This window comes from Semicossyphus pulcher, unplaced genomic scaffold (assembly GCF_022749685.1).
Source record: "Semicossyphus pulcher isolate SPU_LCO1_2020_fin unplaced genomic scaffold, fSemPul1.0.p SCAF_22, whole genome shotgun sequence".
Lineage (NCBI taxonomy): Eukaryota > Metazoa > Chordata > Actinopteri > Labriformes > Labridae > Semicossyphus > Semicossyphus pulcher.
Genome location: NW_027211696.1, coordinates 20,077,743 through 20,095,034, shown reverse-complemented (window position 1 = coordinate 20,095,034; position 17,292 = coordinate 20,077,743). Strand labels below are relative to the sequence as shown.

Sequence of the window (17,292 nt, the reverse complement as noted above, 5' to 3'; positions counted from 1 at the left end):
TTCCACAATAAAAGCACATCATCGCACTGTGTTGTTCGTTAACTGGACTCATTGAGTGATATAAAAAGCGTCTGAGTTGAGTGCATACATGACTTACCCCGCTGACTGCAGCCTGTGTGAAGGCATTGTATCCCCCCGCTCCTGCAGATGGCAGACTGCCCTGCCCATTGAACGGCTCCGACTGCAGGACACAGACAGGAAACACGACTCTCAGCTAATGATCCGTTTATCCAGACCCGGAGAGTTCAGCCCAGTTCAACTAATTAGATCTGTTTGCAAAACAACTACAAATACAAGATTGAACCTTTGTGTCCGATGAATGGAGTTTGTCATTTTTTGTTTTAATTTGCGGTTAAGTGGTTTTTCATTAACGATTAATCTGCCCATTCAGAGATAATTGACTGTTTGGGGAAACAAATGTCACAGCAGAAAATCACAGCAGACCTCAGATATTTGGTTTTGTTCAATCAACAGTCGAAAAACAAAAAACTTGTTGGGCTTTTACAAATAAAAGTTTAATTACAAGGAAATGAAAACAAAACAATGCACGATAGATATGGAAGTACACTAAAATACATGTTCCAAAATACACCAATAAAACTTGGATATTGATCGCACAGAGCTAAAAATAAAGCTCCCGTTTGCCTGTTTAAATCTTTAATGTGCTTTTATTTTGAAGGAAACTGGAGGTTTGTTTGAGAAGTCTGAGAAATTAATTAATATCAACTTTCTTGCAATTATTTAGTAAAAATGATCTGTAATAAATACTTAATATATCAGTGTTGGTCTCAGCACCAGTGTTGGGGGTAACACGTTACAAAGTAATCCGTTAAGAGTATCAGATTACTTTGTTGTTGTAACAAAGTAACGTAACGAGTTAGTTCTGTGACTCAAGTCATTCGTTATTTAGTTACTTTCTCATAAAAAATAGTCTGTTACGAGAATTTAAATCCCCGTCTTTCTCTTTTCCTTTTGTCGCCACAAAAACAGAAACTCCCTGAAGCTCTGTTTCTGTTTCTCTCCTCCTTCTTGGCAGGTCGCTGCGTACCAGCAGAAGGTAAACACAGCTGTGTCAGTGCGCATGTGTAGCTAGCTAACTCAGCTAGCGAGCTGTCAGAGAGGACAGCGTTTACTTTGTGGAAATATTCACATTATTCTGAATGTTTGGGTGAAAGGGACGAGAACAACATGACGGTGAAATGTAAGCTGTGTCTGGAGGAGAAGTGCTCGTCAGCTGTGAAGAGCTCGACTTCAAACGTGAAGAAGCATCTGCAGCTAAACACAGCTCCACAACACTGGTGGGACTGAGAGCCTGTGTTGTATTGTTGTCATGGAAACAGCTGTGCCTAATACTGTCTGCCTCTGCCCAGTTCACTGTCAGGCTGTTAGCATCATAAAGAGCTGTAAAGGTTATACTGCGTCTGTCAGTCCTGTTATCAGGCTGCAGAGTTACAGATTATGGGCCGTAAACGAGGCTCTGCAACGACGGTAGAGTCGATACATTCAAAGGTAGACGTACAGCAGGCTGCACGCCGTCCTGACGATATAACTTAATTTTTGGGAACTCAAAAGTAGTTACGTGTTACTTTTCTCAGGAGGTAACGCAGTAACATTACTTTTAAAAGTAACATTACCCAACCTTAGTCAGCAACAGCCAGGCTCTTATTTTGTAAAGTAAAAGGAAGTAGATCTGATTACCTTGTAGTACTGTGGAGGGTTGGGCTGGCCGGCTCCAGGGGGGAACTGTCCTGGGTTGTGTGATCCAGAGCTGTACTGCCCCATGAGAGGCATCCTGCTGGAGGGGTAAGAGGGGGAGGGGGCACATCGCTGCTGAGGACCAGAGGGGTACTGAAGGGGCTGGTTAGGGTACCCGGACATCCCGGCAGAGCCGTACTGCTGCACTGGAAAACCCTGGGGAAAAACAGAAGTGGAAATAAAATGGTTTAATAAAATGACATAAACAGTTTAAGGTGAACGTTTTTAAAAGGTGTACAGGCTGTCTGCTGACCTCTGAATGAAAAGGCCGTTTGAGTCCCTGCTGCACTCCTGGATACCCTCCGTGCTGGGGCATCTTCTGACTCTGGGCCGGGTGGGAGGGGTACAAGCCCCCGCTGTTAGGTGGAGGTCCGGGCCTGGAGGAGACCATCCCTGGAGGGCCGCGGGGGCCAGAATGGGACAGGAACTGGGTGCTGTAAGAGGATGCACCGCCCATCTGAGAGGTGAAGGAAGCACAACAGCAAGGGTTAAACAAAGCTCACAGGCAGAGTGTGAGCAGTGTCACAGAGGGTGTTTTTAATTAATTGGCTCCAAGAAATTAAATCTAAAGACGTATTTTCAACATGGTATGTTGTAGAGCCTGCTTTTACTTTGTTCATTCGACCTGGAAACAGTAATCTGACAGCGTTTGTTAAACTTCTACGCTGACTCTCATTATGTAAATAAGTGAACCACAGAGTAAATAGTCTGGCAGAGGGAGCCTTGTCAGATTATGTGACGTCTGCTGCTAATAGGAGGCATGTGTCATGAATCTGTGTAAACAGCAGAAAACCAGCTTCTGCTTTGCACCACTCCCACTGCAAGCAAACATCACAGCTCGAGACGGGCCAGTGAAGAAGTAACAAACAGATCTCCATCTCTGTGACTTTACTAGTCAATAAACTTTGAAGGATAATTATATTTTTCTAAACCTGGGCCCTATTTCTGACACATTTCTGGGTCTAAATGAGAAATATGTAAAAAAAAATAGGGCTTTAAAAGCTTCAGCAGACAGCGGTGAAACAGGCTCGATCAAAGTGCGTCCACTCCAAGTTCTTGTTGTTTCCACTGACAGGCTCAGATTGTTATTCTAAGTGTCTGACAACATTACAGAAAGGATCCCTACAGAGACAGACTGTTTGTGACAGAGGAAGATCCCTTTATAGAAAAGAAAAGGCCATTCTTTCCCTGTTTTATCAAAGCCACCAGACTCCATTCACAAAAACAGCAATTTTACCTCGAAGAATATTGGACTTGCTGGTCTACTGCTGCTTGATCTGTTAGTTTGTTTGTGTCATTGTCCATCCATCCATCCATTATCTATAGATGATGTTTTTTTAACCAGAAACAGCTGTTACATCGCTCTCTTCAAAGCCACCAGACTCCATTCACAAAAACAGCAATTTTACTTCACGGATGAAGAGAGTTGCTGGTCTACCACTGCTACAATCAGGTCTGTTGTTTTTGTTGTTTATTTTGTAATTGAATGAATTAGTTGTTTTCAACAATAAGTTCAGAGCCAAAATAATATTTGTGTAGCACAAAATAACACAAAAAAACGAGATGATCAAGGCTGCAATAGACCTGTTCTGCAAAGTGAAATTAACGTTTTTGTGAATGGAGTCTGGTGTGTTTGAAGAGAGCGATGGAACGCCAGTTTCTGGTTAAAAAAAATCATCTTTCTCTTTAACAAAAAGGTATACCTCTGTTGGGATCCTTTCTGTAATGTTGTCAGACACTTAGACATAGAAAAAATAATAAGAATAACCCAGAATAACCCTTTAAGGAAAGTTTAAATGTGATGTTTTTAGAGCTGGCGGCTGTTACTTGTTCTTGCGCAGTTTTTCTCCTTTTAAACTGATGATTCAACCAGGAGGCTTTCATGTGCATCACAGCCAAAGAAGAGCTCCAACTGTGAGTCATGTTACATTGTCTGAGGAGTGAATGGGCTCCTTCCTCCAGAACTAAAGGCACCCAAAATAACTCTTATTTTGTCTTTCCTTTTAATCCACATCTGAAAAGTGACACTGACGTCTTTAATTGTACGATTGTGTCCATGTCAAATCTTCAATGATGGGTAAGAGCGTGTGTATCTAAAGGAAGAGTGTTAGGGCAAAACAATAATAATAGAGGAAGAAAGTTTATTTTATTTAGCATTTAAAGAATAAAGTAGAAAAATAAACTCTTTAAATTATCAATTCTTTATTACCTTATGTCTTGTTATCTGATTTACCTGCTTTCTTAATGTTCTTGCTGTGTTATACTTTTGTGAAGTGCTAAACAAGTGCTATGCAAATAAAGTCTTTGTTATTATTATTAAGTCAGACCTTTATTATTAGTGTCAGGCATACGAAGAAACTAATCAGAGGAAGAAGATTTTTTAAATCCGACTTTGATTTATTTCTTATGTTTACAAATCTTTTATTTCGAAAGTTAGGGAAACGATACGCCATTTTTGACCGATTTAAGACCAAAATGTTCTTGGTGTGGCTAAGGACATTAGCCTGAGGTAATCTGAAGACAACCTGCAGGAAGTCTGGGCTCATCAGGTAAAACTAAATTAAAAAACAGGACCAAAAGAGGTTTAAAATAACTAAATCTGACGCAAGACTGCACCAAAACTGAATCTATTTTAAAGCCAATAGGATGAATGAACTTTGTCCTGCACATCTACCTGGCAGCCACATTTACCTGTCCATAGCTCAGCTCCTGGTTCTGCTTCTCCTGTATCGCTGCAACAGTTGCCGTAGCAGTAGCAGTCGCGGTGGCGGCGGCGGCGGCGACAGCAGCAGCAGCAGCCTGCGTGAAGTCTGAGGGAGGACGCACGCCCAGACCGGCACCTCCGCTGTTACCAGAGTAACTGCAGGGGAAGACGGGGAGATGAGTGGGATGAGAACTGAGTGAACCGAGCGTGTGAGTGTGTGTGGTTTCGTCATGAGCCGTGAGTCAGAGCGGTGGGTGAGAGCAGCCACGCTGACATATGTTGATGCAGAAATAGCTCTTAATAAAAGCAGCATAACAAAATACAACAGTGTTTTTAATTATCAACATCATGAGGCTCAAAATGGGTTTTAATTACGCCTGTCAGCTCTTAGGAATGACACTTTACTTCCCGGTTGAGACGCACACTTTCTTTCATGATAAACGACTTTAACATTTTGTTTGTCAGCTCCTGAAAAAGACACAAAGCTCTTATTTTGTTTCTTTCTTTGATTTCATTACATTTACTTCCTGGTTGAGACGCATTCAAAGAAAAAGGTCCAGATAGGGAACACCGCTGCACCTGTGCGTCTCCTTTGATGTGCGATTGACTGTCGAGGAAACAAGGATACAATTAAGCCTCCAGAGACTTTAATCGGAGCCGGAAAGACAAAGGACATTTGTTTGCAACTTGAGTTTAGACCAGAAGTGGGTACAAAGCAAGCTGAGCAGAAAACGATTCAAACGGCAGGATGGCAGCTCCGTTGTTGAGCTCAGTAACAGGTGGGTCTGGTCACTGCTCCCGACTTAGCTCTTAGGATTTGGGCTGAGTATTGGCTGGATTCTTGCAGTATGATACAAGTCATGATACAGGGTTATACTTGTACTCTACTCTCGGTATTAAAGCTCTACTGGTAGTTTTTTTCTGGCCACCAGGGGGCAGCTAAGACGAAGTGTAAACATCTGACATATTATCTAAAATATTGCAGTTTTTTAGATGTTATTGATTGATTGGGGGAGAATTACATGGTTGGTTAGCTAGCTAGTCTTGTTGTGAAACATTCTGTCCAATTATATTTACTTAAAATAAACTCTACACAATGTAACTGACCTTGAATCTTGCTAGCATACCGTTAGCTTCAGGCTAATAGCTGAGCCAAAGCATCTTATTAGCTGAGCAGAATGGAAATATCTCTCTTGGTAAGTCGCAGCTAAGATCCGCTAAATTTCCTGAGTAGTTAACGTTTCCAGGACTACACAGAGGTTAGCGTGGTTGCCTCACAGCTAGAAGGTTCCTGGTTCGAATCCCAGTTCAGACGTAGTAGGCCTTTGTGTGTGGAGTTTGCTTGTTCTCCCCGTGCATGTGTGGGTTCCGTCCAGGTACTCCGCCTTCCTCCCACGGTCCAAAGACATGCTCGTTAGGTACATTGGTGACTCTAAAATTGCCCGTAGGTGTGAATGTGAGCGTGAAAGGTTGTCTGTCTCTATGTGTGAGCCCTGTGATTGACAGGTGACCTGTCCAGGTGTAACCCCAGCCCCCCTGTGAAAACTTTATGGAAGTTATTGCAAGAAATTAATGGTCATATTTTTCCTCAGAAAGTGACCATGGTATCAGCAGGATAATGCACCTCGAGGTGTCCATCAGTGGGTTGTTATGTCATCCATGTAGTCCTGATTATGGACACATGGCTGGGCTTTATCACTTACTTATATATGCTTGTATCAGTAGTTTATATGAATGCGTCCTTACCAGAGTTGCATAACTTATCAGGTGAACATGTTGTGTACGCTACCTACCTTAAATGTCATTTACATTCAACAGTTAATGGCTGCTTTTTCTGTTCTTATAACACACTGTGAGCCATGTGGCTTCTTATTTTCTTCATTTCATTTACATTTTAATCCCAAAGTCCGTTATTTAATGTTTCTGTTTTACTTCAAATGCTTTGCAAAGTTCATCACACTTACATCCAGCTACTGTGTAAATATAGAGGAGTAATTATAACATTTTATTTAACTTTAAAGCACCACAAGTTATACTGAAAGTGAAATGCAGCTTTCAGTTTCTCCGCAGTTGAAAGAAAAGAGTCGTACCTTCCCCCGTAGGCCGGCGCTGGATTATAGGCCGCGCTGGGTCGTCCGTACATGACTGGTTGTCCGTAGCCTTTAGACACGGCGTCTCCGTACGACTGCTGGCCCATGAACTGGGAGCCCATACCAGGACCCATACCAGGGCTTCCCCCGGGCATCATGTGACCACCAGAGCTCTCACCCGGACCCATGGGTGCACCGAACACCTGCGTGAGAAACAAAGAGAGAGGTGTCATACGAGGTGTGAATAAAGTCAGTCAAAGGGAGGACACTCTACAGTCATATTCACTTCTTAAAGTCACAAAGAAAGTTAAAGTGAAAGCTAAAGCACATGTACATATTCTGATTTGAAATGTTAGCAGATGTGTTTTGATATTTGACAGCCTCTTATAAATGACTTCAGCAGATATTTCCCAGGATAGCAAAGATGTTAAAGCTCTTTTACTCCCACACTTACAAGAAGAACCAAATATGTACGACTGATTTAATAAGCTGCGAGAATCGCTCTAAAAATGCTCCAAAGAGGCGAGCGAGGAGTAAAACATGTTTTTCTAGAACTAAAGAATGAGCCACATTTATCAAGCAGCTCCCTCCTACTTACAGCTGAGTGTAGGAGTGACCTTTAAGAGCAGCTTTCAAGTGTTTATTTAAGACTTCATGAAACCAGAGGAGAGAAACGGCCTGAAGGATTCTCCATTGATAAGTTCTTCTAATAAACTCCTGAAGTAGAAGTCTTTAGGGTTTCAGTTTACTTGTTTTAATGAATTCTTTACACGAGAAATAACAGGCAAGAAATTAGCAAAACAAAAATGGGATGAAATATTAAGAAATTGGACAGAATGTAATCAAACCTACTGAAACATTGGAGGTAATTCTGCTGGAGGTAAAGGAGGTGACGTGCATCAGAAACATAATCAAAGGGAACTAAACTCCAACTGACTGATAATAATAAAAAGCATGGACTGAGCTCGTTGGAGGCTTGTTGTTGGTTTTGGAGGAAAAGGGTGCAAACTTACAGGAACGCAGCCTCAAACTGTCAGCTGTAAACGGCCTGAAGTTTAGCCATGAATATTCCTTCAGATTACACCTTGCTAATCACATACATCTGAGTTAAATCTCAGAATATATCTGAATTTTCTAATCATTTCTTATTAATGTAGTTGTTTAATCTCAGACAATGTTAATTAGAAATCTAAGATTTGATTTTCAGAGAATATCTCAGTTTTCTTCTCATTATATTCACGACTTTTAGCACAGAGAATATCTGTGTTGTTTTTAAATTGACGACTTCTGTTTTAGAGAATCAGATTTCTTTCTCGTCAATCTCCGAAAATATCTGTAACGTCTTTAATCTCAGAGAATATGTGACTTCCTTTCTCATAACATTAAGATTTACCTTAGAGAATCTAATTTCTTTCATCTCAAGTTATGACTCATGTCAGAGAAAATCTTTTTCTCATAAATTTACGACTTTAATCTCAGAATATCTGAGTTATTTTCTCATAAATGTACATCTTCCAAGACAGAGAATATGTGAGACCTTTCTCATAAATGTATGCATTAAATCTGAGAGGGTATTTCTTTCATAAATTTACGTTTTTAATCTCAGAAAATATCTAATTTAGTTTCTCATAAAATACGACTGTAATCTGAGACAACATCTTAGCTGCTTTCTCATAAATGTACAACTTTAGTTTCAGAGGATATCTGCTGTTTTCTCATAAATCATAACCTTCAATTCGAGAGAATATCTGAGTCCTTTTATCACAGATGTATTACTTTTATCTTTCTTTCATATATTTACGTCATTAATGTCAGAATAGCTGTTTCTCTTAAAATACGACTATAATCTGAATATCTAAATTGTTTTCTCATAAATATACGACTTTAAGCTCTTTTTAGCAGCTTAAATTCAGAGAAATAATACTGTGAGTCTAACTCTGTAGTTTCACTGTAGCAGTCTGATAAATATGGTCTTTGTTTCATACATAAATAATAAATAAAAACGAGCTTTTTATCTGCTTTGTTGCTGCGACTGGTTTCGTATCATTAGAGCCCATGAAACAGGAGGAGATGAAAAATGTCCCCGGGTGATGACTGAGACATGTGTTACCTGGCTGTGTGTGGGATTGGTCACGCCCCACACTGTGGTTACTACAGAGAGAGATCCTGCGTGCTGATTGGTGCCTGGTTGCCAGGAGACTGGGTCATTTAGGAAGGGGCCGTCACTGCTGCAGGAGGAGAGGAAGCCGAGTTACTGTGATGGTTAGGAAGGTTCAGGAAGGAGCATTCAGTCAGAGATGAATAATATCACAGAGTCACAGATACTGTTATTATATCTGCTCATTACAGTGTATTTAACACCCTGTCAGGCGTCTTTACACACACACAGAGCTGAGTAAATACATCATTCACACCTCAGAGAGATAACAATTAACCTGAGCATGTTTAATTCATCTGACGGCTGAGCCTACCCTCCGCGTCCTCCTTCTAAACCTCCTACAGCATGCTGACATACCACTTTCACAAGGCTTATTAAAGGAATGTTCTGGTATTTATTCCTATTTTTTACATATTTTAGAGTCTTAATGAATAACGGGCACAAAAACCTTTGAAATTGCTCCAGTAGATTGCTTCAGTCGGCAGCTTTAAGACACGCTGTAACGGCTGCAACAGAATCTTTCAGGGCAAAAAATACGTCCACTTAAAGTTCTTGTTTTCACTGACAGGCTCAGATTGTTGTTGTAAGTGTGTGACAACATTACAGACAGGATCCCTACAGAGATAGACCTTTTTATTAAGGTAAGACCCTTTTACATTTTTTTTCTCTTTCATCAAAGCCACCAGACTCCATTCACAAAAACTGCAATTTAACCTCAAAGAAGATGGGAATTGTTCGTCTACCGCTGACTTGATCTGTGTGTTTGTTTGTGTCATCCATCCATTTATTATCTATACTGCTTATCCTGTTCAGGGTCGCAGAGGGGCTGGAGCCTATCCCAGCTGTCATTGGGCGGGAGGCGGGGTTACACCTGGACTGATCACCAGTCAATCACAGGGCTGACACACAGAGACAGACAACCTTTCACGCTCACACCTACGGGCAATTGAGAGTCTCCAATGAAGCTAACGAGCATGTCTTTGGACTGTGGGAGGAAGCCGGAGTACCCGGAGGGAACCCACGCATGCACGGGGAGAACATGCAGACTCCACACAGAAAGGCCCAGTTCGTCTGCACCGGGATTCAAACCAGGAACCTCTAGCTGTGAGGCAACAGCGCTAACCACTGTGTAGTCCTGGACACGTTAACTACTCAAGTAATATAACGGGTCTTAGCTACGACTTACCAAAGGAGAAACACAGTGAGGCCCCTTACGTCCCAGTCGGGATTCGAATCAGAAATCTTCTAGCTTTAAGGCAACAGCGCTAACCACTGCACCACCGCACCACCGCACAGCCCTCATCTGTTATTGTATGCTACACAAATATTGTGTTAAACTTGAACTTACCATTTAAGACACTAAAGTTGCACAATAACTGGTTGCGACAACGTTAGACAACAAACTCAGTAACGTTGTTCTCTTCAAAAACACCAGACTCCATTGACAAAAACAGTAATTTAGCCTTGCAGCACACAGGAGTTGTTTGTCTACCACTTCCTCATTTAGTTACTTTTTTGTGTTATTTTCTGCTACACAAATATAATGTTGGACTTGAACTAACCATTTAAACACTAAAGTCGCACAATAACACAAAAAACAACCGCTCGACTCCCCTGTTCTGCCACGTACAATTACAGTTTTTGTGAATGGAGTCCGGTGGCTTTGAGGAGAACGATGAAACAGCTGTTTCTGGCTGTAAAAAGAGCATCTTCCTCTGTACCAAAAAGGTCTATCTCTGTAGGGATCCTTTCTGTAATGTTGTCACACACTTAGAATAACAATCTGAGCCTGTCAGTGGAAACAACAAGAACTCTTAGGGGCACAACAGGAGTTGCAGCAATTATTGCCCGTTTCGCAATCGACACTTTTTCTACTTATGTGAGATTAAGACCCCAAAATATGTAAAAAAAAAAAAAAAAAAGACAGCCCAGGTAATTCCTCTTTACACCGACATCTTTTCCCTCATGACTGATGCGTTTTCTTTATTTCACTACAGTTTTAGTGGACAGAACGATTAGATTTATTTCAAACCAACAAGATCAAATTTAAAACCCTGGTGTGTTTGTTCCCTCTCTTTCTTTCTCTGCTTGTCGTGTCAGTGAGTTGGCAGCACGTCTCTCGCTTTCATGGCTTTCTGGAGAGAAATAGAGCAGTCAACAGGCTTTGTGGCTGCACTCAATTAAAGAGTGTTTTGGCTTGAGTAAACCTAATCGAGACGCTTCCAAAAAAGGCTGAACAGAGAACACTCAGCAGTCGATCGACTCGACAGTTGGTGATTAAGAGTTTGAAGCAAGTGAACCCTGTCTGATGGGACTCATTCAGGTTCTTTGTTATTTTAACAACAACACAGAGGAACCAATCTGTGACGGCACCACCTGCACCTGCATGTCTGATTAATTCATGTTTTTTCTTCACGTCTTTTCATGCACAGATTTTTGTTTTTACTCTGCACGGACAGGAGAAACAATTTTATCATATTTAACCTCATGAATGTCACATTTTCTTGCAGGTTTCACTGTTTTATCTCACAACATAGTAATTAGTCATAGTAAGAACTGCACTCGTGGTGTTGATGGTGTTTTCTCGTGGTTAAGAACTTGGCCTCGTTGTTGTAAATGAGCAGAGCTGGAAACACAGGGAGGAAAATAGCTGGCTGTGCAGAAAGGTCGCTACAATCTTTCTGCTGGCTGAATATTTTTGAAATGTTGTCGTTCCAGTTACTTAAATGTGAGGATTTACTGCCTTTCTTTGTCATATAAGATTGTACATGACGATTCTTTAAGAATTTGACTGTTGATCAAACAAATGAAGCTGATGGCACTTCGGGCTCTGGAATCTTGTAATCAGCATTTTCCACATTTATGGACATTTTATAAACCAATTAATGATGAAAAATGGGAGTTTTAATGGATTATGTCGGAGCCAAAATGTGGTTTTTATTTTGTTTATTTTGTCTTTGCATAAGAACCTTGGTAACACAGACTGTTCTGCACGCCTCACCCTGGATGGAGCCTTGGTTTACCCCAGACTGCCACTGGTCGTGTGTCTGTTGCAGTGTGCAGCACGGAGCCGCATCGCCAGATCGTGCGAGATAATACGATACATGTGCTATAACAACAATTACAAACACACGTGAGGTTATTGTTCCCAACTGAAGGACTTAAAGAAGAGTTGACTTGCTTGGATTTGTCTCTCTGAGATTTTTAACCTTTTCATAAACAAACGCGCCTAATTAATTTTGTTGATGTAGTTACGTGAAACGCGACCTGGCGTCAACACGGAGAATTTTATTCTGAAAATTAACCAGAAGTGGTTTCGGTGTCTGATTTCCTGCGTCGCTCGATCCGCTCCGTGCTGAACTGATGCGCAGTGCTCCAGCAGAGACGCAGCGCAGCCGAGCAGGTGGAAGCACTCTCATTGACTAAAGTGAAACCTATCAGCTCCGCGGAGACAGACCGAACGCGCACCTGCTGGAATTTAGTCGTTATGTGCATAAAGCAGAGGCTCCAGGTGATTGCAGCGAGGTGTGTAAATGGAAGCAAACAGTTTTTGACCTTGTCGGATTGTCAGCATGTCTGCATGCAACTGGATTGTGACTTTAAGTTGATGGAATTCGTTGCATGTTTTCGGACAATAGTGGAAACATTGCTAAATGAAATTGTAACATGGTAACAAAAACAGACGCTTTCGTCCAAAGCGACGTACATCTGAGAGTTTTTTGTATGACTCAAAGACATTAGAGGATATTATGAAGTGAGAAATATGAATGAATGGATCAGCATCTAAAGGAAATACGCATGTGGACACTGATGTTGTTGCTTCAGCCAGAACACGTCTGGAACTTGTTCCCCAATTCGACCCTCAGTGTCTTCTTTAGATAAAAATTAGTTTTGTCTAAATTTTGACACTAAAGACAATAAAATTAAAGGTCATATTCAGTCCCAGAAAGATCAACATATATATATTAAATACAGCGGGAATTAAAGTGTATCTATACCAGTGTTCCTCACACATCGACCTGGGGAGGGCGCCCAGGTAAATTAACCGCTGCCAAGTGTCTTTGGGCTGCACAATAGATTATTTTTAACTAAATTATTTTACCGTAAAACTTAAAATAAACGCCGGGCGTGGCTGCACGTGTGACAAATAAACGGCACACGTCACATTTACGGGTCGCTGTGGCGGCACGGAGAAAACAGCAGGACCTGAATGATGTCAGGGGTCAAGTTCGCAGAACACACATCAGGAGATGCAGCAGCGAGCCACGTCTCCGTCGATCCCAAGAAGACAAAGGAGAAGAAGAAGAAGAACTAAAGCTATGTCCGAGAAAGACGTAAAAAGGCCGGTATGTGTAGTGGCAGGAGGAAGAAGGCAACTTTCACACCGTGTTGATGCGATCAGCGATAAGTCCAAGCAGCTATCAGCTACCCTCGGATTAACTGGTGTCAATTTAGTGGTTAAAAAAAGGAGGGAGGGACATGTTGGAAACTAAAAATGTGAGTTTTCTCATATTGTTCAGGCCTATTTAGCATATTTATTTTACTAGTTTTTATATTAAAATCAGTCAGAGAGAGTGAAGTTACATTGACACAAACCTCAAGTGTCTGCACAGCTTTATGACAGCAGAGGATTATTAGTAATAAATCTACAATTTCTGCTTAATATTTGTGTAAATTTGATTGGAAAGTCAGAAGCTTTGTTGCAGTGACGCCAGGTGATTTAAAGGGAGTCTGACTTTTTGATGGAGGCCTCTGTGCTCCAACACAAACCATAACAAACACGCCACAGGGCAGAGCAGGTGAGGTGTCACATGGTTCACATGAGGACGCTGATAATGTCACAACAGTGCATGTGCGTTTCCGTGTGCATGTGTGTGTGTGTGTGTACCTTTGTGGAGTGGGAGGCAGGGAGGGTTTCATGGAGTTGAGGGGGTTCATCGGATGAAGGGGGCGATCATGGGAGAGCCCCCACTGTCCTCAGGAGGCAGCAGCCCTGAGAGCGACAGAGAGAGAGAGAGAGACGGTTACTCAGAGCTCATTTACTGCACAGCAACAATTTATCATCACTACAGCCCACACTGTGTGCACAAAGACACAGCGCCCTCCCACTCGCAGCCACTCACTTTAATCTGTGTGTGTGTGCATCAAAACGTTAGCCTATCACTGACTGCTGGAGCTCTGATACCTCTCAAACGGAGGGGGGGAGGGGTGCTGCGAGCTAAATTTAGCTTGCTGATTTCAAAAGGAATTTAAGAGAACAGAGATGTGAAGAGGCAGCTTCTTCTCGACACGCAGGAAGCATCTTATTCCTCCATTTTTTGTCCCTTTAATAACCCACCTGCTCGTCTTTGTGCCCCCCCCCCTCCTTTAAAACCAGATGTTTTCATTATTTCTGCAAATTCCTCCGCTGCCTCCCGCTAATGATTTCCTCTGTCTGACGGTTCGATGCTAATTTTCCAGCATCCTCCCCCTCTTCTTCTTCTCTCTTGTTTCCTTTCTTGCACTTTGCAGATTTGGGTCAGACACCCCACACATCTTCTGAAAGAGGGGGATGAGGTGGGGGGGGTTGTTGCTCAGATCACATGACTGTCGTACCTGATTTCGCGCCTATCAAAAGACGGCGGCAGCCTGCAGACAGACAGCACCTTGTAACTTCCACACAAAGCAGCAGGTTGGGGAGGTTGGGGGGGGGGGGGGGGGCATGTAAGACGTCTGCGTGTGTGAGATGAGGGAAGTGAACACAGGCGGCACAGACTGTACCTGCTGTGGCAGCATTGAGACATGCTGTTCCCTCACACTCTCTTTGCCTCTCTTGACCTCAGCTTCCTCAGCCGCTCTCTGCCTGTTCTTCATTGTCCTTTTCCTGTTACCTACGACAGCCAGCACACTGCAGGCGCCCGAAACGCTGCAGGCACACAACCAAACCTCACCTGACCCCTCTGTTTCTGCTCGTTTTACCTTCGTTTGTTTGGGTTGACTTAGCAGATGAAACAGACCAAATCATCAAACAGTTCAGATCAAGCGAGGGCTGCAACGAGTCATTTATTTTATTGTTGCTTAAACTGATGATTAGCAACTTTTAATCGATTAGTTGGCAACGAATAAGTCCCTTTCACTAAGTGAGAGTTTCTTTTTCACACGTCGCTCACAGCAGGAGAGGAGGGGTCTCATGAGGCAGGACATGGCGTTAAAAGCACGCTGCCAACGTCAGCGTGTAGCGTAGCAGCGTAATCATTTGGTCATACACAACCGAGTCCCTCGCCATTTCCTGCAACTGGCGAACTATTTCCTCGCCGGCCCTCTCAGCCAGAAGCTCCTGACTCTCTTCACCTCTCCAGTTTGCAGACATCTTTGCTGTCGTCTTGTCAATGATCCTTCCTGTGTCACTCTTCTGGTTTCACACCGGTCACATGATATAAACATCCTACACTCTGCTAATCTGGAACTGATCTGCTGCAGGAGCCGTATTTGTCAACAGAGCTGTCAATCATCATTTTGACAGCATCAAATAACTAAATAACTTAAATCAGCATGATAAGAACTAATTATAATGACAGAAACCATGTTTGAGAAAAATGTATTTGACGTGTATTTTGATTTTATAGTCTGACTCATGTCCCATCTGTTAACATGGAGGAGGCGGGCTTTATGAGCTATACTGCAGCCAGTCAGCAGGGGGCGACAGAGAGGGTTTGGTTTTACTTTAAGGGAGCTGTCATGTCGGCCATCTTTTTATACAGATGTCGGGACATTTTCAGGAGTGCAGATCATACATGAAAGCTGCTTCTAGATAAATCAACTCTATTTTGTTAAAGATGTATTTTGTTAAAGAAAACGTAAACTAAATATATTTGACGAGGACAAGCGGAAGTTATCTTAGGTTTTGGGAAGCCCTGATCAAAATCTGACATTTTATAGACAGACAAAATAATAAATGCCAACACTTTTGCACCACTACATGTCCAACAGCTTCGGTTACCTAAGAATATACATTTTAAACCCACATCAAATAAGGAGTATAAACATTATGATGCTTTGTTGATTAATTGATGGACAAATTAAAAAATTACATCTTATGGTTCCAGCTTCTCAGAAGTGAGGATTTGCTTCTTCGCTTAAGCTGAGTTTGAGGTCCGCTTACATGAAAATATCATCAATTTAATAGGAAAAAACAACAGATAATCTCGGCATCTGCCCCTAAATATATTTCTGTCAATGAAACCAGCTGAAAGGATGCTCACGGGAAGTGAGCGGTTAGCTATTCAGGTAATTTAATGACCAGCAGAATGGCAGAATGCACCTTTAAAATGTGATGGTAATATCAGCAGTATAACAAGTTAACTCCACTACAACAGGGAATTCATGGTCCCTGCAATTAGATTGAAAAAGCAGCACTCTGCAGAAACAGAATAGTTCAACGTGACCTCCATCTCTACCCAATGAATCCTGCTTTTCTGATCTGAACACTTTAACTTCATTTTAAATGAATTAAAGTGTCAACAGCAAAGAAAATAACGGTTAGCCAACATTTCACATTTTAATATTTCGTGCCATAACTCAAAACGACATCAAACAGCAGCACCCATCACCTGCCAGCTGATCTGAAGGGTTGAACGCTTCAGTGCCTTCATGTCACTACTAACAGTGTTCTCCGTTACTCACACATGTTTTTAATCGCTTCCCTGAAACTAAACTGTGTATAAAACGTTTTGATAAATCAGCTGCTACTTCTGCAGCCTGTGTGTGGTCCTCTCAGCCCGTCGGACATAAAACAGTTTCTGTAAACAAACCGAAAAGCAGAAAACAGAGAAATACTTCTCATCGCAGCCGTAACTCAGCTGATTCAAATCAACAACAAGAAATCCTTTAGTGTAAGAAACGTCAGAGAAGATTACAATCACAACGATACGAAACAGACAGAAGCAGCAAATCATCACTGCAAGACGCTGGAACTGGAGGATATCTCACGTGTTGGATAAATGCAGCTGCTGAACTGGATTGCGTAACACAGAGAGGATTTTCTGTTATTCAAATCTACCTTTATTCATAATAGGGAGGACAAACAGCAGAGCAAACTTCAACACGTTCATCCTGTTATTAAACCCCTCTAACATGAACTGAACCAGCAGCAGGTTCAGAAATGAGCCTAGTAAAGCAAAAATACACATGCTGGTTATTTTCTTATTGATCTATTAACCGTTCGTTCTACAACATGTCAGATAGAAGAGGTCCAAAAACACAAAGATATTTATTATACGATTACAGGAGACACATTTTCTGTCTATCAGCTAATTGCATAACAGTTAGGGCCTGTGTCCACTGACAGCGTTTTTTGTTCTGGCAGCACCCACAACCTCATTTTCAGAATGCTTCTCACGCGTGCTTACAGTTGCTAGGTTACGAAAGTTGTCTGACATCACTTCCGCTTCCCTTAAAAGTGACCGTTCTGTGTGCTTAATATTTGCTTTTATTCAAGGAAATGTTTACAGAGAAAACATAAAACAATGGAAAGGAATCGTGTCCTGACGTTAGCAGCTGCTCTACGCCTGGAAAATGTACCCTCAAAAAAATGAAAGAATTAGCTT

General features: G+C 41.9%; 1 protein-coding gene across 1 annotated transcript in view; it reads right to left on the bottom strand.

Annotated features, from left to right (window-relative positions):
• Positions 1-17,292, bottom strand: part of zmiz2 (zinc finger, MIZ-type containing 2) — a 33,172-nt gene that overhangs the window by 13,178 nt on the left and 2,702 nt on the right. Inside the window, exons 2-8 of the mRNA XM_069673547.1 lie at positions 13,596-13,700; positions 8,660-8,777; positions 6,550-6,752; positions 4,447-4,615; positions 2,009-2,212; positions 1,699-1,911; positions 98-181 (exon numbers count right to left, since the gene is read on the bottom strand). Coding sequence (XP_069529648.1) covers positions 98-181; positions 1,699-1,911; positions 2,009-2,212; positions 4,447-4,615; positions 6,550-6,752; positions 8,660-8,777; positions 13,596-13,645 — 1,041 coding nt within the window. The 5' untranslated portion in view covers positions 13,646-13,700. The remainder of the gene's footprint in view (positions 1-97; positions 182-1,698; positions 1,912-2,008; positions 2,213-4,446; positions 4,616-6,549; positions 6,753-8,659; positions 8,778-13,595; positions 13,701-17,292) is intronic.